Genomic DNA, 26,657 nt, shown 5'->3' on the forward strand with positions numbered 1-26,657 from the left:
GCACTCGACTATACGGCTGGGAAGCAAACCCCGTTGCTTGCTTACTTTTGGCAGGGACGGTACAGTGGCTGGCTCGCGGTTGGCTGAAAAACGTGGCTTTACGACTCATTCTATAATTGGCATATAAAACAGTTTACAGCTTGGAAGCAATTATCAGTTCCGCTTCATTAATATATTCGGCACATTTGAGAGGATAGGGAAGGTTGTGTCAGGGAGCCTTTTAGTTCTGACTCTAAGAAAAAAAAAACAAAAAAAAACTCTGCAGTTATTGGCCATTTATACCGGCTGTTTCACCTAGGACGTTCTGACATTTTTAAAAATATGCTTTTTGAGTTAGACGAGAGCTTTTTTCGGCATAGCATTGTCAGCGGTGTAGTACATCAGAATACAGCTAAGACATGCTAACTAGCAAACTGGTTAACTAATCTATGATAGTTAACTTTTTAACTATTACTGTTCGTCTCCTTATTTATTGAGAGGAGTGTGGCCCACCGTAAGTAATATCCATGTCAGTTTTTATCCTTTCGAAAACACATACTTAACCTCGGTGCTGTGGCTCAACCAATTTTGCCTACATCGCTACAAAATACATGCGCTTTCGAGAATCTTGCAGGCAAAGTAACCCCGCCAGTGCACGTAACTCGTCGAAGTACCCAAAATTTGTTGGGTCGCGGAGCCGACGGTAACTGCGTTTTTTGGTATTCCAAAAAGTGATGTGCATATTACTTATTGTAGGGTACACGCCTCTCACTAAATAAGGAGGCACATAATTGCTTTTACGTGCAGAGACCCTCGGCGCTTACTTCCCTTTATTTTTTTGTCTTCCACTTGTGCGGGCTAACTGCTGATTCACGCCTTGGTCCACCAGGCTCTATATGTACTGAGCGCTTGATAATGCGCTTTTAAACGAAATCATTCTCTCTGTCTGTCTATCTTATGTTACACATTTCAATTCTGCAAGAATAGTGTCAAAAAGAGCTCTATTTGAATAGAACGGACGTGGATGGCCTTTATTTTGCCTGTGTAGAAAGGCAACTGATCTTTTTTTATTCACATCGATCATTTCCATTCTCCATTCAAATCGCACATATCAGTGCCTGAGCTCATTTAAGTCTACTGTTATTTGCATCGGAGGGGAAGCCGAATGCTGAACCCAGCACTTCAAAAGAGCCCCTTGTGCCACTCCCTGTCGGTCCCCTCGGAGTTCTGGGCTTTGCGGCTCAAAGGCGCCAGTGAGCGACGCCTCGGCGCGCATTTCTCATGGCCGCTTGCAAGCGCACGCGGATAAACAACACACAAGTTCCGAAAGTGCGTAGCCTGGAACAAAGTGGCGGTTTGAAATGGGCCGTCATGCCGAAACGAGGCTAGTGGCTCGAAAATGTAGCTGTTTGAAACGGCATTAAATTCGGTTTCCGCTTCCGAGAGCCACCTTGACGTCTCGCGTCTAGTTGACGCCCGCCTAATCGTGAAATTTGTTTTGCAAATTCGGACGGCGATTTCAATAAGATTGCTGAAGACTTCCTTAGAATTCGTTTTACATTCTCCAGACAAAGGGGGAGCCTTCAAGCTGTGCGTGAGCGCTTATGCTCGAGTTTCCGTGCGCTCGGTATCTGACGTAGTCGTGAGAGATTGTTGGGAGTGGAAATATATTTATAGCTCTTGAATAAGCAGTCGCGGATTTCCTGTTTTTTTTTTCTCGTCTTTATACACCGTGGGTGTAAAGAGTAGTAAATACTTGTTACCGTTTGTTGCTGTCATTCCTTGCGTTGATATGTTAAAGGTGCACTGAAGGGGAATCTGAACTCGTATATTTTCCGCTGGAACTCAATCTACACGTTCCGAGCGTTCTTAGAAGCTTCGAATTGTCCTGTGCGGCCGATTTCCCTAATTTAAATCTGATTCAATGCCCGGCTCCCGCCTTTTTTTTTTTAGTTCCCCGCAGACGGTGGGAGGAGTCATCCAACCTCTCAACCAGTCCCGTGGCGGCTTGCCGCTCTGCCATCGGCGGAGTGATACATAGGTAGCGATCGGCGAAAGCAAAGAGTCCACGCGTATTTTTATTTCCGTGGGCCTAATTTGCAGCTGTGTAGTCTCTGACCAGATCTATTTATTAAGGGAAGCCTAAAAAACTAAATAAAAGCGAAAGCAAACCCGCCACGCGACTGCCTGAAAGGCACTCCGTGCGTTGGTCGACTCCTCCCACCGTCTGCGAGGAATTAAAAGAAAAGGCGGGAGCCAGACGTTAATCCGATTTAAATGAGGGAAATTGGCCACACAGGGCAATAATTCGACGTTTCTAAGAATGTTCGGAACGAGTAGACCGAGTTCCCGCGGCAAAAAGACCAGTTCAAATCCCTCTTCAATGCACCTTTAAGCCGGCGCTACTTTTTTTTTCTTTCTTTGAGGTTTTTTGGGCGCCGTGAGAAAAAGGAAATAAAACTTGCGGCGACACTTCAGCTCCGCCGTGAGGGTATGACGTGATAGTGTTAATGGGTTAATGCCCATATATGCGGGATTAGTCATTTTTTTCTTCGCATTCATAGATCCCTGAAAGCTCTCATACCACTCCCCTGGCGCAGTAGTGCAGCGATTAAGCGATACGCAACTGCCCTGCGACGGCAGGTGCTGCCACCGGTGGAGCTGGTGAGACCTAGGTTGCCCTTCCCGGGCAACCTTTCCCGACCAATCATTGATTTAATGCCACCTGCCACAGTGGGCAGTTTGCTCGCAATCCAGTGGGTAGGCTGCCACCTGCCACGGTGGGCAGGTTGTGACGACGTCACCAGGTCACGTGACTTAGGTGGCAGGTGTACTGCGTGCTTCTCTGGGAGTTTTTCGCTCATGCGGCCGCCGACGACGACGCCTAATTTTTGCCTCAACGGGACCCTTAACGCTGTCGCGTTAAAAGAAGGGACCTTTGCTATAAACTACAGCGGCCTTGCCTGCACCCTAAGTGCTTGTGTACCCGACAACAATTGCTTTGTTGCATTGTTTTGTAACGCTTTTCTTTTTCTTTTCGGGGCGGGGAGGGAGAGGGGGGGGGGGTATTGCTGCTGTCATAAATTTACGATATATTGAACTTCGTCGGTTCATACGCAACGTAGACTGCACATAATTTCGCTGAAACGTTTAGGCACTAAGGATCACGAAAATAAAACAGCTGACTCCGGGCTGGCGATACGACAAGGTCAAAGTTAAACCAGCAAATCCATCAATTTACACTGTCAAACTTCGCAGCAAGGATATGTGGAGAGAAACTAACTCACTGGCTCAAATACCAAGGACATCAATAACAACAGAACACACGGAAAGTAAGAAGTGTGCTGATCGAGTCAGAATTCTTTGAAATCGCCAAAACATGGTCGAAAGTCCCGGGTGATTACTTTGGGCGTGCGGTGAAGCTGGTGACTGGCGCTCCTTCTGTGGCTTCAGTGTGTCGCATAGCTTGGTGGAATAGAAGCTACACTGTTAGCAAAAAAACACCCAAAAGGGAGTAAATGGCTTGTCCTCTAACGCACACCCAAAAGGAGTTTTTTTACTCCATATGTATGGTTTTTTTATTTACTCCCTTATATAAGGGAGTTAATTTGGAGTATAAAGGGAGTCATTTTGGAGTGAAAAGGGGTAAATTTTTTACTCCCCACAGACATGGAGCCCAAAAATGGCGTCATGTTTATTTATCCTGATTCTGGCTCACTCTTACAGCAGTGACAGCGGCGGAAAAAGGCAGTAGCTCTGCGGGCCACCGGCAACCCAACTTGGGAAACTGCGCTGCCCTAGACCCCCCGTCACGTATTCTTTCCGCCGTCTGCTAGCCCAGCGGCGGCGTACGCGGCCGTCTGCTTGTCGTCTCCTTTTGCTGTACGAGCTCGTTACGTTGGCCATGTTCGTAGATAAAGGGATGTAACATTATAATCATAGTTCAAAACTGACAAGGAGACGCTGGGTAGTTTTCACGGTCATGCACCACGGTATATTTGACCCAAAACCAGAGCAGAAAAGATCAAAATAGACCTGATCGTAGTTTGGAATGGCAGTGTTTGCTTTCATATTCACTTCATTAAGGCTTGGATCTTAAACATGGATGAGGAAAAATGTGGCCTCATGAGCTCAATCAAGAGCTCAGCGTTGACACTATGTTCTATCACAGTTCCCTGTTCATGCAACACATAATCTGCTGCAATACATTGCGAGGACAACACTAAAAAAGCCTGTGAAAATTAGGCCTAAGCGGAGGCTGTAACGGGGTGGCGACACAAACAAAGGAAAGTCAATTATCGTTAGAGCACTGGAGGCTTCACAGGAGCAATTCAATTATGTACCGTAATGTAGCGGAAAACGGCGACAAGCCGATATCTTGTACCGCGGCTGGCGCCCGTGAAGGAGCAGAAGTCAGCAGAGATCCGGCGACGATGGTAACCAAGCGGTCTTCACTCACCGCCGTTATCGGACGACTGACCAGAAGCAGACGAGACGCTAGGTGGCGGGGCGGATTGCACAAATTGGTGTTTTTTTTTTACTCCATTTCGGCACTGGTGGAGCATTTGGCACAATTAACTCCATTTCTAGACTGGAGTAAATCCTGGTAAATCCTCATTTTTACTCTCTTATTCCCTCATGGGGGTAAAATGAAGGACAGTGCACCTTTTTACTCCCCACTCATTGAGTAAATGTTTTCACAAATGGAGTAAAAAGGGTGGCCGCCACCCTTTTTACCCCCTTTTGGGTGTTTTTTTTTTTACAGTGTAATGTTTCTTCACGGATCCTGAAGAAGTCAGACCTATGGCCTTTGTGGGAAGTTGTTGCATGCGACATGGAGAAACTCACTCCCCAGCCCAATAGAATCGATGTGTAATAAGAGCTAGCTTGTTTTGGGTAGCTTTTCGCGAGCAATGAAGGTTTTTGGTGCGCTAACTCTAATGCTTTCGATCTCTGAAAGACCCATTGTCTGTTTGAGTGTCTGCATCCGGGCAGACCTGCAGAAATAAAGCGACTATGGTCGCGACTGCGCCGCGCCTGGGTTTCGAACCCGTGGCGGCGCGACCAGAACAGCTTCGCTGGCCACTGCATGAGAGCACTATGCTATCGCCGCAGCCGATCAGTCCGTGTTAACTGCCATTCTCTAGAGATGTGCATTGCATGTCGTCGTCTTCGTCAACTTCCATCCGTGCGCAGTGGATCCACAGCACACCGATCATAGTGCCCTCTAAAGATGCGTTAAGTGGTCCCAAAATTTCATAGCGCGCTACCGCTGAGGTCCCCAATCACCGATTTCGTCGATCTTTGCTTGAAGACTGACCTTAAAACCCTAGCCTCGAACGGAAAGCAAAATGAAACGCGACGTGCCAGCGCACATACTCTGCATTTGCCCAAGTGAGCTAAATCGGCGGTAATTTTTTTCCCCGAGTTTCGCAAAATATTATTCGATGAACAGCGGATATAATTTTTGCACTGTAGGAAACTCAACTTCTTTCGTGAGTAGCGAATAGTAGCGAGTTTCCGGACGAAAGGATTGTGCTGACGTGTTATTTGTTATTTGCAGACTTTTGTAAGCGGCGCACTCAGTCCAGCCTATGTCATTCACAGCCAGTTCGGACATGTAAGCATGCTGTGTTTGTTACAGCAGTCTTCTGCGAGAGTCGGGGTAGTAGCCCGAGAGAGCGAAATTTGGTGATCATGAATTTTTACGGCATAAGGGCATCTGTGGCCAAAGACCGCCATGGCACGAGGTGCTTTCTTCCAGTCAAGGTGGGGTCAAAGACCCATTTCCCAAGCATTTAACCCTAAACAAGCCGAGCACCAGACCAGGGGAAAGCTGTATCACCGGTGGGTACCCGGCGGCAGTGGGGATCGAACCCCGAACCTCCCGCATGCGAGGCGGATGCTCCAACGACTAGGCCCCCGCTGCGGTCCAGGAGAGTGAAGATTATGTTCTATGTGCAGCTCTGGTGTCCTTCTGTGGCGCTCAATCATGTGGCCTGGACCTAGTGCGAAAGGCCTTTTACTGAAATAAATGTGTTTAGTTGTTGTTGTTGTTTTTTAGTACCCGCGATGCCGCCTATTATAATGAATTTTGACGTGAACAACGCGGACGCGCTGTCGTTTGACGGTGCTTGACGTTTCTCGTTTTCGCCAAGCACTTCGGCTAAACGAATGCAGCTTGTGCAACCGCACCCTTGCGCGGCTCTCCTTGTCGTCTGAAAAAGCAGCCAGGGTTTGCGCCGCGTAAGAATTTCCTGGGCGTCCGAAGTGGTTGCGTAACGAAGTAGTGTGAAACTAGCTGCTTCCGTTGGGCAAGGCTAGCAGGTGGAGAACAATGGGAGTAATAAGGCGGGCGCCTTTCGCGACTGGCGTTTATCTTGAATTGCGTAATACGCAATTTGAGACGAGCAAAGCGAAAAAAAAAAGATACTGATATGATAGGTGATATGAAGTGCCGGAGTAATTCACCGCAACGTAAGAGAGTAGGCCCGTTAGTTTGCTCTCTTATTTGTAGCTTGCTTAGGATTGATAATGGCATGATTATTCTTACTGAGAACTGGGTTCCAAAACGAATTGCGAAATGCATTTGTGGGCTGCCTTTGAATACAGGGACACACATACAGGCGTACTACGTCTCTCCGCTTGCACTGTGCAGGTATTACGCAGTCGTAATAGGCGGCTGTACTATCTTGGCATAGTGGTCGCATAATAGCTATTTCACTGTGATTTTATTTTGTTTTATCTGACCAATTCAGATATTTTCTTGTTTCCATTTTTGTCAGCTGATACGGTGGCATCTCTCTCATCCTGTTGTATTTGTGATTATAATTCGGTAAACTCTTTCATTTGTAGGGTCACAGCATCGATGTAAATACAGCTTTCGTCGAATGTTAAAACACGAAAAAAGACAAAGTGGTAGTGTTTTAACTCAATTAAGCCGGGTAGATGCGCGCATGCATGTGTTGAGCCTGGTTGGCTTATGATTTTGCTTTGCTGGGTCGTCGGCACGTCTGGCGACGATATAAGTTCGATAGTAGTATTAGTTGATGAAGACGATGACGTTCAATGCACTGCATGAGAATGTGTTGCAGTTTAGCACCAGGCGGGATCGGATGCGGTGATAGCATAGTGCTCTCGTGCACAGGGCAACGGTGCTGATCCGTTCGCGCCGCCGCGGGTTCCAAACCCGGTCGCGGCAATATTTAGTATTTATATAACTATTTATAGCGTTGCTATGACGCTGGGGTGGCCATATCGCCGTTTCTGTGCTCTTCGCACAAACCCACATACATCGCAAGATCTTGCTCGGGGTTTACCCATCGCAATAGTGCTTTCGCAATAAAACCTACTGTGCCTGAAGAGCGGAAGATTGGGCGAGTTGGTTATGCATAGTTACTTATAAATCAGCGCTACGAGCACAGACCGACTGTCATTGTATGCCGTTCGTTGTTGACACTGAAGTCGTGTTTATTCACAACGATCGTAGCACAAGAGAAGTGGCAGAGGCTTTCATATTTCGAGAAAACGAAATGGATGTGTTAGTCAGCCTTCCTTAGCCTTGTCATGCGCAGAAATGAGCTTGTTAAACGGGGGTGAACAACGGAGATGATCACACGTGCGTCCACGAGGCAGTTGTTAGAAGTGACAAGTGCATCATTTTTTTACAATGCGCATGCGCGCACACTTGATGTTTTGCTTGAAAAGCAAGCATGATCTTTCCATTACACCCAGTTGAAAGTCAGCGCCGTGTGTATCATTTTTTCTTTCTATGTCCTACGTTCGTAGCGCTGTTTTATAAGTAACTGCTATGCCTGTGAGGCTTTCGCAGTGGTAGCACGTTACACGAAACCACGTTCAGGAAGTGGCGAGGGACGCTGCCTGCATCTTATTTTCCGGTCGCAAGTATTAATACTCACTGATCTCCCTTATCCTGGTTGGCTATCCAGTCCCCTGAGTTTCTCAGTGCCGCCTTCTTGGCATGCCTCTGTCCGGGCTCTCTGTACGCCTGTTTCTACCTGTCACTCTGTCACCCACCTACTTCGCCGCCTCGTGAGGTGGTCCTTGGCCAGCGGGAAGCGCTCGCCTATTGACTAGCTCACGTGCTGGCTTTTAACAAATTTCTGTACGTCACACCATATGTACAGGCGCGGCCATAAGTAAACGGAGCACGCTATTACGTTCGAAGTGCAATCACGCTTTCTCCATTGGTAACGAAGAAGCGTTGTTTGTCTACAAGAAAGCCCACCAACCTCCTCTACCAGCGTGCGCGCACCACTGCTGAAAATTTCAATTAGGTGACGCGTGAAAAATATTCGAATACAGTTCCTTGCTCCGTGTACTTTTGTCCGCGCCTGTACTATTAACACAGGCCCAGCTGTACACTCTTGCCACGGCTCTCCACGGCCGCTATAATGGTGCTCTCCGTCTTGCCATAACCACCTCCACTGATAAACTTTATGCCACGGGTCTCTTCTATCCTCTTCGCACTCTCTTTTCACGGCGACCGACAAGTAGGTCGCCTTTCTGTTACAGTTCATGGCTTCTCTACCCGGCTACTATTCCCCCATCCCCACGGCCCCTCTTCCGACTCCCTCACCGCCGGAGGCTTCTAACCTCCGCATACTTCCTCTTCCCTTCAATATGTCGCCGGTCCAGCATGCTGGCCGCCGATATGCTGCTGCCACTCATCATAGTCCCCCTTTCGATACTCATAGAGTCGCGTACACGGATGCCTCTTGCGCGGCTCCTCGCGGCTCCGGTAGCCAAGTCCTGTTTCATCCTCTTTTCTCTTCCCCTATCACTCACACTAGCTGCCCGTTTCTACACCCCCGGACATTATGTTGCTCGAGGTGCTCTCCGTCATTCACGCCACTCAACATTTTCATTCTGTCCCACCTGTGCCCTGTTGTGCCATCTTCACTGGCTTCCAGGCGGCTAACCAATCTAAAACACTACCACCTCATCTCCCACACAGCTAGAGGCCACAGTTGCGTCGCTGCAGCCTTGCCCCGTCTTCCTCCGCTGGATCCCTGCGCACTCGATGATTGACGGCGATGCGCTGGATATCCGATTCGCCCGTAAATCTCCTATCCGGGCAACGTTGCTACCCTTGCTCAGACCCTCGTAGGGCGGGTAGAGGCTGTCCCTTCGCGCTGCCATAAGAGAGTGCTACAATGCTCTCCGCCTTGATTGCAAGCTCTACCCCGGCCCTTACCCTGGTCTTGCTGTGCGGGAGGCTCTTGTAGTTCGATAGTTACAGCTCAACAGTCTTGTCACAGCTGCACGTCGTTATCTGTACGAATTCTGTCGCGATCCTTCAAGTCCCAGCTACCCCACCCCTTATGTCAACCTCTCCCATTGCCTATTCTCCTGCCCGGTTGGTCTTTTTTTTTCACCTCCTCCGACACTATCTGGACCTGGCTGGACTGGCTTGAAACTGAGGGTGAGTGAGAACAGCGCTGGATAGTGCAGCAGGCCGTCGACGTCATATGAACCTAAGTGTTGTGCCCGAATAAGTGTGCTTTTACTACTAATGTTGTTCATAATTTTCTTGTGTATTTACAGTTATGACACCAAGATGAGTACCAGGAGAAATTAGATGAAACAAGATGTCTCGGGGTGAAATAAAAAGTGTCCATGATCCATTCATCTAGTTTAGTGCTGCCACATGGACTTCAGCGTCATTAACCTCTCCTCACAGTACAGCCGCCGCGGTGGCTCAGCGGTTATGGTGCTCGGCTGCTTACCCAAAAGACGCGGGTTCGATCCCGGCCGCGGCGGCTAGAATTTCTTTGGAGGAGAAATTCTAGAGGCCCGTGTACTGTGCGATGTCAGTGCACGTTAAAGAACCCCAGGTGGTCGAAATTTCCGGAGCCCTCCACTACGGCGTCTCTCATAGCCTTAGTCGCTTTGGGACGTTAAACCCCATAAAATAAACCAACCAACCATCTCCTCACAGTACAATATTTATAGTGCATAAACGAAAACAAAACACAGGTAGGAGGCCTGCCAAAGTCTCAGAGGGCTTGATTGGCAGTGTCTGACAGTCAGGTCGCAGAAAATGCGCAAAACTATTACCGGAATGTTAATCAAAAAGTTATACAAAAATTTTATTCAAACTCCTGAAGGTCTAAATAATTTCTTAATTTCATGTTTTGGGTTTTGCCTCTAATACACGAGCTGATAATTTATTAAATATAGCTGGAATATAATACGGACTCGTCTTCTTCCGTATTTTGTTGCTGTCTTAGAAATCGCTTAAGTTTATTTGTTTCTTTCGGTAGCGGCCGGGGTATACGGTAGTTTGTAATCATTAATCCAGAAGTGTTTAATTACAACAGTTTCGACAATTCAGTTTTCCGTTTTTGGCTTGCGCGTCGTCCCCTTACAAAAATGCTTCTTGAGACAGTGTTGAAGTTCTCATGAGCAGTCTCAACACGCCATGTTGAATTTTTGTTGTTACCAGGATGGGCTAGTGTTGGTGAATTGTTGAGGCCGAGTTGAAACTCATTGGAAAAGTGGCCACTGTGCTAGAGTTGAGCATTCTCAATGAAATTTCTGCTTTGCGTTCATGTTGAATTCATGTTGGAATTACGGGAGTGAATCAACACGCCATTCTGAATCTTGGCTGGGGTAAAAAAGCAAAAAAATCCTGGGAATACATTCGTATTGCGCTAGATGGACCGACTACCAATGCAATTTTCGGTGGCATATTCATATTTATTGCTGCAATTTCTCGTTAACGTGAAGCCGTCATCCCCTGTGACGTAGTGCTCCACACATACGCACAAACACGTATGTATATAAATATATATACATACATGGACCCTAGCCCTACACATCCATCAGATAAAGAGCATGGGACAGTTCTGCACGCGAGGCTATAGGAAGAACTGACAGAGTTCATCTTACGATCTTAAGTGCAGCCTCGGCTTCGCCCTTATATAGTCCTACTTTGGGGTGTGCCGACCTGCGCAGGTTGTAGACTGCCGATCAGCAAAGTTATGTCAGTTACTACTGTTAATATTTATTTATTTTATGTGTAGTAGAAGTAATGAAGTTCATATGCAACGGTCTATTATTTGACGACCTTGATTCATTCATAAACAACTTAAATAAAGCATAAATAAGCGCCCTTTTTTATGAGAGCACATACGAATCATCCGAAGTAGGTATGCCTGAATGAGCATATTGCACTTTTTTCTTTGCAAGAAAATGACTTTGAGCGGTTTATGAGAGTTTTGACGGGTGTTACGTGCGTTCTTAATATGTGTAATGTGATCAGGTTCTGTTTACACGATGCATGTCGAAATGATATCCTTTAGTTAGGCTTAGAAACGGCTGTCTTGAGATGATTCAACTTAGGTTAAACATAAATTGCTCAATAGTAAATCTCTTGACTACGCTCAACAAAAATTCCGTGTAGCAGGTGTTGTGTAGGCTCAACATACATTGAGTTCATGTGGGTTTCCAGTTGATTCAACAGGAGCTCAACAAGGCGTCAACTGAAGCTCAAAAGTCATTTTTGTAAGGGTCGTGGGCGGCACGGCAAACGATTAAAGTAGGGCGCTAAACTAGAGGGCGAGAATTAAAAGGCGGAGGAGGGAGTAGCGGTGGAAGAGAAGGCGATATCGTAAGATGGAAAGCGGAGGAGGACGGTACGGCGGAGACAGACGAGGACGGTCAAGTTGTGCGGGCTGCTGCGTTCGTCGGCGTAACCGACAGAACGGCAGAACTATACACGGTTTTCACGTTTGTAAACAAACTTGAGTGCTGATGCTGATGACACTAGCCCCAGAGCGCTTCCCGTATCGATGGCGCGGCGTTTGAAAAGGCTCGAGCCAGTACAGACGACGCGTGTCGTGCTTGTTTTGATAAGGCAGCGCGGCAAGCGAAGCACTCCGAGCAGTGTTTAATAAGGCGCCGGTGCAGGTGACGCGCCAGCTTTCGTTCGAACAGGAAGTGTCTTGGGCTAAATCACAGTGTTGCTCGATTAAAAAATCTTCGACAAAACCGTCTATAGGCTCCGAAAGCACCGCCGAAGGGCGCTAGTTTTCCTGACGGGGAGCGTCATCCCTGGCAGAAAAATAGAAACGGGGATACCCACTGCGCGCTTCCTCCTTTCGCAGCGTTCCCTCTCTCTTCAGAGCTCTCGCGCTGCATCTGCGGTGCTTCGCGTCTTACCGTCTGCCGCACCGTCTGCAGTGCGGCTTCAAAAAGATCTGCCAGCTTGATGGCTATATGGGAAAGCGAACTTGGTTAAAGATGGAAAGCTCATTAATCACTTGCACTCTGCACAGCAGACGACTGACAGCGGCGAAGCACGACTGAGCGGGAAATGCGTTTCACAAGTCAGCTATCAGATCGTTTACGACGTGTATCACAAGGTAAATGTAATTTTGTTGCATGCTCAAAATACCGAACGTTCTAAAAGCAAGGCGAAACGAAGCGGCGCACTCGAGCGATGTTCCCTGTTGTCAAATTTTCAAGGCGTATGCTTTAGTTGTTTTGATACGGCATCCTTGCAGAAGAAGTAATTGCGAAAATGCCGCTTCGCTAAACACGCCTGTCGAGTGAGAGCACCAAACTAGCGGAGCGACTTCCTCTCCTCTGCCCTTGCCGGACTGAAGAGCGCGTGCGAGTGCCGCTGCCATCAGATCTCCAGCGCCGGCAGCGCTCATTCTCTGTCGGCTACAGCTCGCCGCCAGGGGAGAAGCTCGGCTCTGACGTTGTGCGACCACACTTGAGTTTGGGTTCTCTATAGCGAAGAGCGCTGAGAGGGATGAAAATGGGGCGATAATGAAGGGAGGGCGAGAATGAAAAGGCGGAGGTGTAAAGTGGATAGTGGAGGAGGAGGAGGGTTTGGCGGGGGCAAGCGAGAGGGGTAGCGCTCAATTTGCGCCGGAAGTTGCGTAGTGACTTCCCTAACGCAATTACAGGTAGCCGTCATGCTCAGAACGTGCACCGCAACCAACTGCGCATAAGCGGCAGCCGTGGATGCGATAGATACCCCCGCAACCTCTCAGTTTCAGGCGTCACCCATTGGAGAATTTGTGAAAAACGATGCACTGCCTTGCTCAAGTGAGGCGAATTCTTGCGGAAAGATTGTGGCCCCCTTTTTTGTCGCACAGGTGCGGGGCTGATTATGTTCGAATCAGCATAAGATCTCCCACAAAACTTCTCTTGAGTCGTTCCTTCAACCAGGAGGTACATGGGCGTCTATGTGGGCCGTTTCTGGAGTCCACGCCGTTTACCATGGAAACGGGCACGCGCCACACCACAGAGGACCGTTTGTTCAGTGCGATAGTTCTGGAGGCCTTGTGCGACAAAGCGGCAATGCTTCGGATTGTACTCTTAAGCGTCGTCTGAGTTTTCTGCCTCGACATATCGCAAAATTAAGCTGTGCTCAAATTTCGCATCAAGGAGTACCGTAATCGTCAGTCAATATTTTTTTATATTGTTTCAGTAGTCCATCGGATTCTTCCTCATCGATATCGTCAGCAGGCTTTATTTTAACGTGTGCGTTGGCGGTCATGTGCGGGCAACCTCCCGACGCCCTAACATCTCACAGCAACCGTTCATCTGCCTTACTACATCCAGCTCACTTTCCATTCTCCAGCATGCCGCTTGCGTGGCATGCAGACAGAAGCCAGAGTTTCGCAAGTGCTGCGGCCTGTGGGTGTCGAGAGTCTGCAGGTCGAGGCCCCGGAGTTAAGAAACTGCCTCTGCTAGCTCCGACTTCAGCAAACAGATACCGACTAATTGACTCTTATGCATACGTTTGCCTCTAAGGAGCGAACTGGGCCGGATTTCGTAACCTAAAGTAGCGCTCGGAGAGTAAATATTTGCTCGACTAGATAACACCCATCCAAAAGCCGCAGCGCAGTTGCTGTACACGAGATGTTGTAACGCGTATAGCGCACACAGAACAGCGGCGTGTCCTTTTCGATTTCGGAAATGTTGAGCTGGCGTGGCACATCCCCGACAAAGTTTTCGCCCAACACCGACCTTCCACATGAAGTCAACGCTCCTGTATTGTGCTTCGTTAGAGCCCGGCTGTCACCCTCTTGTTGCTATGCATGTTGCCCTTCAGTGCTAAAACAGGGGCCAGTTGGTTACTGCGCGCTATTACCCAACACTACGATGAAACCGGTAAAGAATAGCGTTGTATACAAACGAAGCGCGCTTCATTTGTATGCATTTTTATGTATGTAAAAGCATGTAAAGCAAGCGGACTTATTATATATATGTCTGTTCTTCGTCTGTTTCATCGTCTGTAGTGTAGTATTGCACAGTAACAAAGACGTCGCTGGCATAATCGCGTCAAGTCCGGCTGGTTTGCTAGGCCGCTCCTTCGTTCTGTGTTGTTGGCCTTTCGTCCTTCTTACCCGCTGACTGCCTCGTGTGAGCGAAGTAAGCCCTTTAACCGCTCTTTGTTGCCGGCTTTCCCAGGCAAAGCAGACATTTCAGGCTGCAACTTTAAATTTTTTTAGGTCCGATATGCCTCACTGCCGAGCTGAGAAAAAAAATTTCAGACGCTGAGGTCTGTAGCCCAGGACATCCTCTGCATTGGTAGCCACCTCTCGTGACCTCATTATCCGAACAGAAAGCATCACCCATTGATGGTCAGCGCGCCGATGCTTTGTCGTCAGGATATAGCGTCCAAGGAAAGGGAGAGCTTAAAAAGGAAAAAAGAAAGTTATTTGTTGGCTTCGGTAGGATTAAAAGGCGGAGCTGGCGGCACGTGAAAGGATATAGTCACCGAAAGCGTTGGCTTACGAGCAAGCACAATTAACTCGCATCTAGGTGCGCCGCGCATGCGTAAGCGAAACTTGCGTAGGCGGTGAGCACTGCCCGAGAGCAGGGTCCCGTGAGGGGGCCCTGCTAACGAGCCGTGCTTGGTGCCCAGCGCTGCGTCTCCTCTGCTTTCTTTATCCTGCAGAGCCCGTTTCCAACGGAACCGCGGCCAGTAGCATTTTTTCTAGGCTCCGTTATAACGACCTGCAAATTTTTCAAGCGAAATTGGATACTGAATATGTATGGGGACTCCCCGTGGTCGTAGTTCAGTTAGTTGCCGGCTTGCTGGCAGGCAGTGTGCTACACAAGTAGGTTAAGGTTAAACGCAATCACGGTGCATAATTACTCGTTCTAGGATAGGTGTTGACTTCGTCTCAGCTGTGCGGCATCAGGGCACAATTGATTCCGCGGGCGTCTCCTAGCTAGCTCACCTTTCCGGATGCTAGAAACATCGTAGCAACACACACTCAAAACGAAAAAAAAAAAAAAAATATCGCGGATTGACTATCTGGAGATTATGGTGATGGGAAAACATTTTTTTTTTTTTAACGGAAAGCTGCATAGCTAGATTATGCTCCGTGTCAGATGGGGGAGGTAAGAGCACTGAACCGGACATAGTAGTAGCGCTAATGAAAAACGATATGGACGTTACAACTGCTTTCGATGGCGCGGGTCCTGCTGCTGTTATATAGTTTAATAATTTCGATGATCATGCCTATTAGCATGCTCGAAATGCTGAACGTGTTTGCGACACGCAAGTTTAATTTCAATTCATTTTATTGCGATACACACACTTGCATCGAACAACAGTCTAGCACATATTGAGTAGGTGCACAGAAATATATGTAATGTGTAGATATACAGGCAGGAAAAGGGAAAAAAAGTTAATAAAAAGTGCTGCCGTCGCTGGAACTAGTGGACAACTTGGTATAAATTCCACGCTCCGCGAGATGGCGTTACTTCTCCATCGAAGACGCTGAAGCGAGTACAGTAACGTACTGCGTGCAGCAGAAACACGACGAAAATATAATGTCATAACAATACAAGGGGTAGCCTAACAAATTTTTTCGCATTTAAGAAACCGGCGCTAAAAGCGTTCTCGGGCGTCGGTTCATTAGCCCGGTTACGCCGACCGTGTGGCTAATGTTTAGAGGCTTGCAGACGCCAGGCTGAAACTATGGCCACCATACTGAAACTGAGAAAGAGAACACAATATACAGGACAGGGCTCGACGACCAGCGGGACCGAGCACGCCGAAGTCGTGGCGTGCAAATAAGCAGCTCGCGGTCATGGGCAGTGCGGCCATAAGAGGCGCTGCGAGTGCAGGTTCTGGGAGTGGTGTTATATGCGCCTCGGCCGCGGTAATCCTCTTAAGAGGCGTGTGCGCGACGTTTGCGATCGCATTGAGCCCGCTGAGTCACCGTGAGTGTTCTAGGCTCTACGTCCCAGACGCCTTAACAATGCGTTTCCTTGCGTAACTGCTGCGACTAACTTGTCTTTTGAAGTTTTCATTGGCCAGTGCACACGCGAAATCGCCATTCTTGCTATCGTGTAGCGGAAAAGAGCAGCAGACCGTTCGTCTGTGCTTTTCAAGGCAGTACATTCCAGCTGCGGAACAGTCTCGCTATACTGCGGCATTCACTGAAAAATGAATGCCCTTCTGGTATAATGTCTCTTCTCGCAGGTCTTTACAAATTTTCATCCTTTTTCAGAAACGCCATCTGTGAGAGTTTCTTCGACGCTAGCGTAAAGATACCGCGTCATCCCGTTGCAATGAAGAAGGATGAGCAGAGTAAACTTATTCAAGAAGCATGAAAGCGTGACAACTGCTTCTCCTTGAACCGAGATACGCTGAACGTACCGGTAGATTGATTCTCACATTACAATTTCTCTTGTGTCGGATACCCAATGCGTCGCTTGTTTTTAGTGTGTGGTGCAGCTTGCTGTCAAACCGAACAAGTTTTTCGCGCACGATAAAATACCACAAAATGTGCGCATCGACGAGGAAGGAAAGCTCGCATGCTCCTTCTTTTCTTCCAACGGAATGGAGCTTTAGTTTGCGCTTCCAGTATCCCTTAAGCATTACACAGCCACCGAAACGGGCGTTGTGCTGAAATGCGGTGTGCCACCTCACTGTGGCATAGTTCATCGCTCGCAGCCACGTCAGTGACGGAGAGCATGCAGATTCTGGGAGCCGCGCTGTCAGTGAATGAGCGTCGGGTTGGAGGAAATTTTTGAGAAACGTTACGAAACCGGGCTCAAAAAGAGTAAGCAAAATGAGACGCGGACAAGACGAGGGAACCAATGCTTAATCAACAATCCTGCCACATTTCTTATCCTCTTCATGTGCGTGCGTGCTCGGTTGTCTCACGTTTCTCAGCTGCGGACCAGCTCACCCAAACCATGCCTTGCGAGAAAACTGACGAGATCACGCGCTTCTGCGCTGTGGTTTTTGTTTGCTGTTGCCTAACTTCAGTAATGGAAACGAATATTGCGCTGGTGTTTAGACACCACTCTGGTAACGACCCATTGAGTGTAATCCTAAGTGTAAGCAATTTTCTTCGCGCGAAAATTTATAAACTTTCAGAATGTTCGTCATGCGCTCTGTTTTCTCTCTCAGTCGTATCTATTTCACGAGAAGGAGTAAAAAATAAAATAAACTTTTAGGCTATACTCGGTCGATCGTTCGAATGCGTTAGCATTTTCTGTTGCTGTTGGTTTTGTTGCGGCTCCGCCTTTAGGATATGACGCGATAGCGTGATACCCTACCGTCTGGAGGGCAGGTTTCCACTTGTCACGATGGGCAGGTTGCGATGATGTCGTAAGGTTTCCACCGCCTCGTGCGTGACGCAGTTTTTGAACGGTCAGTGTATCTGCGTTGACGCTATTACAGTAAAACATCCTGAATTTGCCCCCATTAATTCCGAAATTCGGATAATTCGCTCTTCTGGCATGGTCGGGGCCAGCGCTCATGCAAGTCTATGGCGCTGACGCTCTTTAATTCGGACGCAGCTCGTCTCAGACTGGTTAATTCGGACGGGCTGCTGATGGGGGGCCGTGTCAAGATATGACGGCACAGCAAGCTCTATCGACTAACTAGCCCCTGAACAGCATATCGCAGCCTTCTCTGTACAGCTGTGACCAGTGCAACGGCAGGCGTTACGACGTTCGGGAGGGGGGGGGGGGGGGGGATGGGGGAGGGGGTTGCTGGTCGCTGGAAAATAGTCCGGCGGCGGCATAGTTTCGATTTCGCTTTCCCGATCCTCGCACCAGCTCGCGGCAACAGCGGCTATCAGCCGCGCGTTGGCCAACCAGCTGAGCTAGCTAGGTGCGCACCGTTTCTGACGCTGTCTCACACGTCGCTGGTACTCTCTTTTCGGAAGCCGTCTCGCCGTTCTGGCGCCGACGCATGTTTCCCTCGTATCCGTCCGCGCGGTTCTTCCGTTCTTCCACTGCGCCGGAACTGCGCGCTCGTCACGCACTGTTCGCAGTTAGTGCTGTTGGGTCTCCTCAAATGCGACGAGGCCTCCCGCGAAGAAGCTCCATACCGGTGTCACACCGTGCATCACACCCTGGAAGCGGAAGCTTTTACCATTTTGCAACAGATCTGCTTCGGCATTCCCGACAGTGTGCACGCAGTAAAGCGTTTGGCGGAACAGCGAAAAATCGCCGTAGCCGCGCAGTTTTCACCTGAGAAGCATACCACCACAGCCCAGGTTTTCAACAAATAAATTTACTATAATGCGAACGGTTTTTGGCGGCTTGTGTGTGTGTGTGTGTGGGGGGGGGGGGGGGGCACCCGTTAATTCAACAAAGCACTTTCAGGAGCGAGTTGGTGAAGCATTTCAAGGAAGAAAACGGTGCTGCAGTACAGGACAGAGAAAAGGAGCAGACAAGACTGAGTATGTCCTGTCTGCTCCTTTCTTCCTTCCCGTCCTGAAGGAGCAGTTCTCTTTCTCGAAAGGATTCGATAATTCGATCCTCAGATTATTCGGACGGTTTTTCCGGTGCCTTGAAGTCCGAATTACCAAGGCACTGACATGCCTATTTTGCGCGGATATCTCCCAACACACATCGCGGCAAGTAATAGCGGTGTTTCCGCGCTGCGTTTGGTTTGACTTCCATGATGATCAGCTTCCCGAACTACCCTTAGTCGCTTTAATGAAGCCAGGCGTCTTCAGGTGTCGCTCACCTTCTCGCATGAGCGATAAATACACTGTTCTGGGCCAGATATATTTAAAAAAGAACTGCTGTCCGTCGACCGTAGGTTATGTAACTCAAATGAACTCTTGACGCCGAAGAAAAAAAAAACGCGAGGTAAAGTACTGAAAAAAAGAAATTCGAAAAAACTCCCAACCAACGCGGTGAACAAAAATATTGACGAAATTCACACGAATTCGATAATAGTGTCGCAACCGTCGTATAGAATGTTGGATAAAAACGGGATGGGCATTGTCACTGCGGGTCAGGGCGAGTTGTCCATAAACGCGTTCATTAGGTCACACTTTTTCTCGCCGACTGCTTGGATGGTCTTGCCTGCGGACAGGAGTGCGATGCGGGCCGCTCTTCGCCCGCGCTGCTGGCATCGACTGAGTGCCAGGAGCGCCTGCGGTGCAGGCCCAGCTGCATTCATTTCTTTGGCGAACGTGGGTCGGAAACTCAAGAGGCGCTGCTTAGATGACCTAGCCGTGGGCGTGCAGAACGTGGGGGACCGATGGTGGCCGTGTTCGAACATCAATATAAGTACCATCGCTGTGCCTGCGATCATGTGCGACTAAAAAGCACTCGTTGTAACCCTCCCAAAACGCAGACACAATCATCGCACGCTCATGCTTGGCAGCTGTATTCAAAACAAATGCAAAGCTTTCAAAAGCACAATGTGGAGCAGCTGGCGTTGGTCATCCGCATTGCGAAGGTGTAACCGCCATTTTTTTTTTTGTCATAGAGTTACAAACGCAGCACTCACACAGAAATCGCCCCGCTTCGAAGACTTAAAGGTGCACTGAAGAGGAATCTGAACTCGTCTTTTTGCCGCGGGAACTCAATCTACACGTTCTGAGGATTCTTAGAAACGTCGTTTTATTGACCTGTGTGGCCGATTTCCCTAATTAAATCGAATTAATGTCCGACTCCCGCCTTTTTTTTTTTAATTCCCCCTCGTACGGTGGGCGGAGTCGACCAGCGCGCGGAGTGCCTTTCACCCTGTCCCGTGGCGGCCTGCCGCTCTGCCGTCGGCGGAGTAATACGTAGTAATTCGCAGAAGCATATAGTCCGCGCGTATTTTTATTTCTGCGGGCTTATTTTGCGGCTTATTATCTGCGAATGAAACTATTTATTCACGGAAACCTAAAAAACAACATAAAGCGAAAGCAAAGCCTCCACGGAGCTGGCTGAAAGGCACTCCACGCGTTGGTCGACTCCTCCCACCGTACGAGGGAGAATTCAAAAATAAAGGCGGGAGCCGGACGTTAATTCGATTTAATTAGAAAAATCGGCCACACAGGGCAATAAGTCGAAGTTTCTAGGAATGCTCGGAACGTATAGATCGAGTTCCCGCGGCAAAAAGGCGAGTTCAGATTCCTCTTCAGTGCACCTTTAACTTCGTAAATATCACCAGAATCTCGATCCTGATAGCTAATTATTGCTGAAAACATGCCGTACATCTACACCGGCAACATTTATCGGCGAGATTCCCTGCAAATGCTACTGCCTGAACCGCAGCGGGACGCTTTCGAATAAGGTCACTGGGGCGGCAACCTATATATCTCTACGTATAGCATCTACCGAAACTGAACGAGATGCTGTAGACAACGCCCATCTAACATTCGACAAACCTTGTGCGGCGCCGTTTCTTACAGCCAGGAGGCAGTGCTCACCTCTATATTCACGATGGGCTTTATGTCCGCCATATGCACCTGTGAAGAACTATGTATGTGGTAGCGGTGCGCAGACCTTTCCCGCGATATTCAGAGTGTGAAGTATACACTTCGTTACGAAATAGATGAAATGTCCGACTCATAAAAGGGTGCCCTCAGTGCTTAGCAAGAAGAAACATTCGACAAGGGGAAAGGCCCGCGATTGTTGACGCATTGGGAACCTTCGATTTGTGGCCCGCTCTGTCGCCTGTGCCTTAAATCTGTACCAAACAACTCTTCAAGCTCTGCTGCGTATCTTCGTGGTGTTTTACGGCGGGAGGATGTGTCCCCGGGATTTTCTATGCCGCCGTGGTGTCGTAATATGCAGCTCTGCGAGCAGGAAACATACTCATTCAAGGAAGGACACAGGTTTGAATGCAATGGGAGCAATGATTTAATTGTCTTCCTCCTTAGAGTCACACGAAAGTCTTGCAACACAACTTCAATGCACAACATTTGGATATAAATCAGCAATTATTATTCTGCGTTCGAGACTACTAGGGGTTGCTTACAGCACACTGCGTTAGGTTCCTGTTTCTTCATTACTATCCGCTCTGTTATTGAAAAAATGCCACTGTTTCACGCTGAATCCATGCAGGATAAAAAAAAAAAAAGGAAAAAGAGCGGCAATGTTCCCCTCCCCAAGTGTAGGGTAGCCAACTGGGCATCGCCTGGTTAACCTCCCTGCCTTTCCGTCCTTTTCTCTCTCTCTCTCTCTCTCATGCAGGATACTGGAGCATTATGTGCGGGGCCGAAAGTAGGTATGTACTTTCGGCCCTGTACGGTAAGGAAGCTGTGTGATTGCTCCTTTTGGTTCAAAAGTGCTGAAACCCTGTGGCTTTGGAAGTTCACAATTAGGTAGGGGCACACCGAACAGTCTAGGGTCGAAGTTTCGAGACACGTTTCATGTTGCCACTAGCAAGCGGCTGATGTTGGAAAAGAACTCATCATAGAAAATAATGTGAAAAAAAATACGTGTCGTGCCAATCATCAATGCAGGCAGTCAGGTAGAAATTCCTGAGGAAAGCGGGAAAAAATATATCAGTAAACACCTTTTACTGGCTGCTAACGCGTCAAATAAAACCTTTTGGTCAAGCTCGTAACGAGTGGTAAGGGCTTTACAAGGCGGCTAGGTTAAGTACAAGCATGGGTTTTTTAATGAGTAACGTCGTCGTGTCGATAACGTCAAGTGCCGCGAGGCACTTGACGTGTCGATAACGTCAACGCCTCGAAGCGCGTGTAAGGCTTATCGCGGCGCGCGCACCCTGCTGCCTCTCACTTCATCAGCCACATAATAGAGTTAAAGCTACATATAAGTAGGCTACCCAAAACCTCTGCCTCGCCCCTCGTATTAATAGAGGCATCAACATATACGTTCCAGGCGCCAGTCAACTTAGTCCACGTGTCGTGGCACGTGAAATAATTGTCTGGCACCTAGACGTCCCGTTCCAGGCGTATAACTTGTGCTGAATTTGAGCGAATTTTAGGGAAATAAAACACTGTGAAATGGGCAATGGATGAGAAATGCCCCGTGTCTTTGGGACGCTGACCTGATGGCGCTGCGAAGGTGGCCCCTCGAGGCTGATGTCGAGGTGCCCCCTGCATCTATACAGCGTTCTACTCAACCAGTTGCTACCGTCCCGCGGTCGTCTCTTCGTCATCTTGGTGGCACACCTCGCCGCGCCAGGCCGCATTGCGCCACGCTCACAAGGGCGTCCCCGCGGTCCTTGGCCGCTGCCTTGGTGACGCTTGGCCACGTAGACGGCCCGGCTAGCTGAACTGCACGATTGAGCGCTGCTTGTGCTGCGACCCGTTGGTGGTGATGCGTTGCGTGTCCGTGCGTGAGTGGGCCATCCGCATGAGGTCGACTGAAGACCGGGCCACGTCCACCAGACCGCAGCGGGACTTCCACATGAGCATGAAGGCCTCCTGGATCTCTCGCATGCGCACCACATAGACGACTGGGTCGACGAATGACTTGATCAGCACCAGTGTGTTGGTGAGTATGCCGAAAGTGAGGCGCACGTCCAGGGACAACGACGTGATCGGCAAAGGGCAGTCGAGGCATGTCAGTACGTAGAAAAGCACGGCAGGCATCCACCCGATGAGGTACGTGCCAAGGATCAGCAGCGTAGTGTAGACAGCCTTGACGCTTTTGCGCAGCTGTCCCGGAATTTGGGCCGAGATGCCCGCGCCCATTTGGTGACGCCGCACCAGCAAGAAGATATGGGTGTATATGAAGCACATGAGTATCAGCGGCACGAAGAACAGTCCGGAGAGTGTGACGCGGAACGTGCTCCAGAGGATGAAATCGTAGCGACAGCTGGCCACCTGGAATCCCTGTCCCGGGACGCTCGTGAAGTAGATGAGGAAGAAGAAGAGCGGCACCAGCCACATTGCCGCCGTCGTGAGCCAGACGGTGCGACGAGTCACGGTAGCTGCGTAGTGAAGAGGTCTCAGGATGCCGATGTAATGGTTCACGGCGAGCGCCAGCAAGTGAAATACAGAGGCGATGAGGCCAGTTAGGCGGAAGGCTTCGAGGGACAGCGCCCAGCAGGCCGGAGGCTGTATGTGGTACAGGGTAGGAAGAAGGCTGTTGACCACGATGCCGATGCCGACGACCAAGGATGCGTAGGCGTTCGCCGCTGATAGACTGAGGCTGAAGCAGAGTGTCGGGCTGGGGCTGCGGCGCAGCCAATGGACCGACTCGACGATAACCAAATTGAAGACCATGGACATGAGGCAGGCGACGAGCATGACCGGGACAGCTAAGCGATACACGTCACGGGCCAGATCTAGCGGCGACCTGGCCGTGACGTTCAAGTCCTCTGGCGTTACGTTAACAGCACTCATGGATGAGACTTCAAGGTCAACGTTCCGAAGAGTAGTGAGTCCGACACAGCTTAGAGCGGCGCTTCGTCCTTTCTTGACGGTTTTCGGGGGTCGCTCGTGGTGGCAGAGGGCAGTCCTCTCTCACTTCCAGGCTAGGTCGTCTCAACGGCTAGATGGGAATGACGGGGTGAAATATGGAAGAATGCTCGTTTCTCAACAAGGGAGTGCGCACGGAAGTTCATTGGCGCTCTTCCTCGAATAGCAGGAACAGAAACATAAAATGAGACGGAAAAAAAGCGAATGTTTCCAGGTTTCCAAGCTCTCTTGGGTATTCAGTTCAGAGGACCGTGTAAAGGCGTAGTGGGCGGAAACGGATTTTGTACTGTCAGGTCGTCGAGCTTCGGTGCCCTTTTTAGCGCGGAAGCGCGATAACTTCCTGTGGGAGTTCAAAATGTCTCAAGTTCCCTGGGAGAGCTCTTTCTAGAGCTTCGGATTCACCCGGGTCTCATTTTGTTTCGCATGTCACGTCCGAGCACAAAATTTCGGGCACACATGGAGTCTTCCTCTTTCCTTACTGAATTTTTGCGACGAAAGGGATCTGTTCGTACTCACTTGATGCTTCCATGAACGGTAGTGCTGACTTTCTTTTTTCTTCTGTTGTCTGCTGTAAGCGCTGAACGCCCTATGCAAGCTCTCCGTCTGATCGTTCGACCACAGCTCGGCGCACGTACTTGTCCAGAGGGAAAGAAAATTGCCGCAGAGGGTGTGTATGTATGGTCTCTATGTATATATTTTTTCGGCGCCCCTAGCTTGATGTTGTCAAAGCAGAAAGTGTCCACCTCACTGGCCGGAAGTTCGTTCGTGTTCCGACTTGCAGCTGCTTCAAATGCTAGTCGCCTAAGCCGGTAGTTGTCAAGAGTGCAATAAAAGTAGCGCGGTAACAGCAGAGAGTGCCGCGGTATTTTTCGGAAAGTCACAGTTGTTCACGGGACAGTCACCTGATATAAGAGAACGTCCGTCGCGATGGGCAGAAAAAAGTGATGCGCCGGTCGCCGGTGGCTGGCAAAACAGGTGGTCGCAGGCGAGCCGGGTTGATGGCAGCACACGAAAGTCGATCTCGGTGGCACCAGGGGTTCGGGCGCGAAAGTTTCCCTGAGTGCGACGTCGGCGGGTGCCGGCTATGTACGTCTGGCAGCGACGGTGACTCGAGCGCAGACTGGCGCGTCGTGGGCGCCCGTTGCCTTTGTAGCTCGTCGCTCGCCGCGCGCACGGCCTGGCGCTGCGAGCGGCGCGCGGCGCGCATGGGGAGAGCGCGCTTGTGGGGACGCGGGAAAACGGAGGATGCAGTGAGGGGACGCTGTGCGGCGCGCATCCGGACGGTTTTCCCCTCCGGATCGCTTCTCTCCGTCTCCGTGCCACCCCTTACTCCCGCGCTGTTTTTGCGGGAAGCTCAACAGTTAGCCGGCCGGTCTCCAGCGAAGAGCGCAGCGCTCCGTAAGCCCGTCGGTCGCCTAGGGGGCTCTTTCCGACCGGTGATCCACTATCCGATCAGTGGCCTATTAGAGAGTTTTTTTCATAGCGCTACTGTGTGCCGCCACCGCATACAGCTTCTGCCAGCCTGCCAACTGCGCATGTACAATGTCCTTTAAGGGCCAAGTGCGGCGCACGGTAACGCTAGGTTAAACGCTTTCCGTTTTTCATTTTTCCTTTTTCTTTCTCTCCATTTTACCGCGCTTTGGCAGTTTCGAACATGGCTTTGCATACAAAGTGTTAGTCACGAATTTTCTCCCCTCTCTTCTGTCGTCGAGTCAATGTTGATGTTATCCTGATGTTGTCGTGGAGTAGTAGAGGGCAGGTCTCGTGAGTGACCCTGGGGACATACTTCGCAATTGGTGAGTTCAGACAGGTGTGCAGGTCTTGACAATGAGGTACTTGAAAGGCTTTCCTCGAGAAGTTTTCACAATATATACACAACTGGTTTAAACATGCCGGAAGATTCCGGCCTCTCCGCTTTAACTAAAAATAAATTCTCAAACTTCCACGACTCCGGACCACCGCCGGCTACCACACGGCCCACCCGTCCGGCCGCTGCTCAAGGAACTCGCGTCTCCAACTCCACGCACGGCTTCGGGACCACCACCGACCGCACAAGACCGACTCTTTAGCCAATAGATGACTTTCCCGCCATCTTTCACACTTAAGATGTCACAACGAAACAGAAAAGTACACAATATTAAACGCACGCCTCGATGTGAGCCGCTGTGGCTAATTAGAAGATACTACAACGAGAAAGAAACGAACACAAATTAAAATACACACGTCGCTGTTAGCCGCTCTTGCTAGCTAGCCGGGAAGAATAAAAAACAAAACCCACAGCGCCGGTCTACCGGAGTGGTTCTGTCGTCGTCTCGTATTTCGGACCGACTCCGAAAAACAAACCATTCCTCACTCGTTCAGGCCGAGGAACACCAAACTCCCGCGCAGCGCCGTTTTGGGAGTCCTTCCCCCTTAGTTGGCGCATTCCCCTGCTCCTCTTCGGCGGCACTCCTCACGCTGTACTACGACGTACGTTTTATTACGTATTGTTTTATTTCTTAGTTGACAGTTTATCTCTTTTTTTTTGTAAGATTTTTTTGTAATGTTTGTGCCCCTTCCTTCGAAATTTCGCTACTTTCTTCCGTTCTTAAAATTTCTCGTTCATATGCATTCCAAATATATCGAGCTGCCGAACAATAAAGGGATTTGAACCATATAACTAGTTAAAAGGGAAATATACTCCTGGGTGCTTCAGGCGACGCCAAGACGGTTGTTTTAGTTTTTTGCTCTCCAGCTGAGCCAGTACGTACGAGTTTTTTTCTTTCATGCTTTATGAAGCACTGTGGTTCTTCTACAGAGTGTGGCCTCTAACGTGAGCGAGATATCTAAGAGAAGCTACTAGATGTCACGCAAGCGCAACCCTAGCAATGTTCTTTTTTTTTTTTCGCGGCCGTTAAGAGCAAGCGTGTTTATTACTCTCAGTTTCAATTTTAGTTCATTATTTTATTCAACTTTTTCTCTTATGGGTGTTTAACGTCCCAAGGCAACTCAGGCTATGAGGGACGCCGTAGTGAAGGGTTCTGGAAATTTCGACCA

At 49.3% G+C, this 26,657-nt stretch overlaps 2 protein-coding genes across 2 annotated transcripts in view; one reads left to right on the top strand and one right to left on the bottom strand.

Annotated features, from left to right (window-relative positions):
• Positions 1 to 26,657, top strand: part of LOC149351810 (glycosyltransferase 25 family member-like) — a 372,526-nt gene that overhangs the window by 291,012 nt on the left and 54,857 nt on the right. The window lies entirely within an intron of this gene.
• Positions 21,085 to 24,706, bottom strand: LOC149351812 (adenosine receptor A3-like). The gene has a single exon (XM_089577090.1). The coding sequence runs from the start codon at positions 23,544 to 23,546 to the stop codon at positions 22,464 to 22,466; it is 1,083 nt and encodes a 360-aa protein (XP_089433216.1). The 5' UTR covers positions 23,547 to 24,706; the 3' UTR covers positions 21,085 to 22,463.

This window comes from Amblyomma mixtum, chromosome 3 (assembly GCF_055824585.1).
Source record: "Amblyomma mixtum isolate Tamu chromosome 3, ASM5582458v1, whole genome shotgun sequence".
NCBI classification, from domain to species: domain Eukaryota; kingdom Metazoa; phylum Arthropoda; class Arachnida; order Ixodida; family Ixodidae; genus Amblyomma; species Amblyomma mixtum.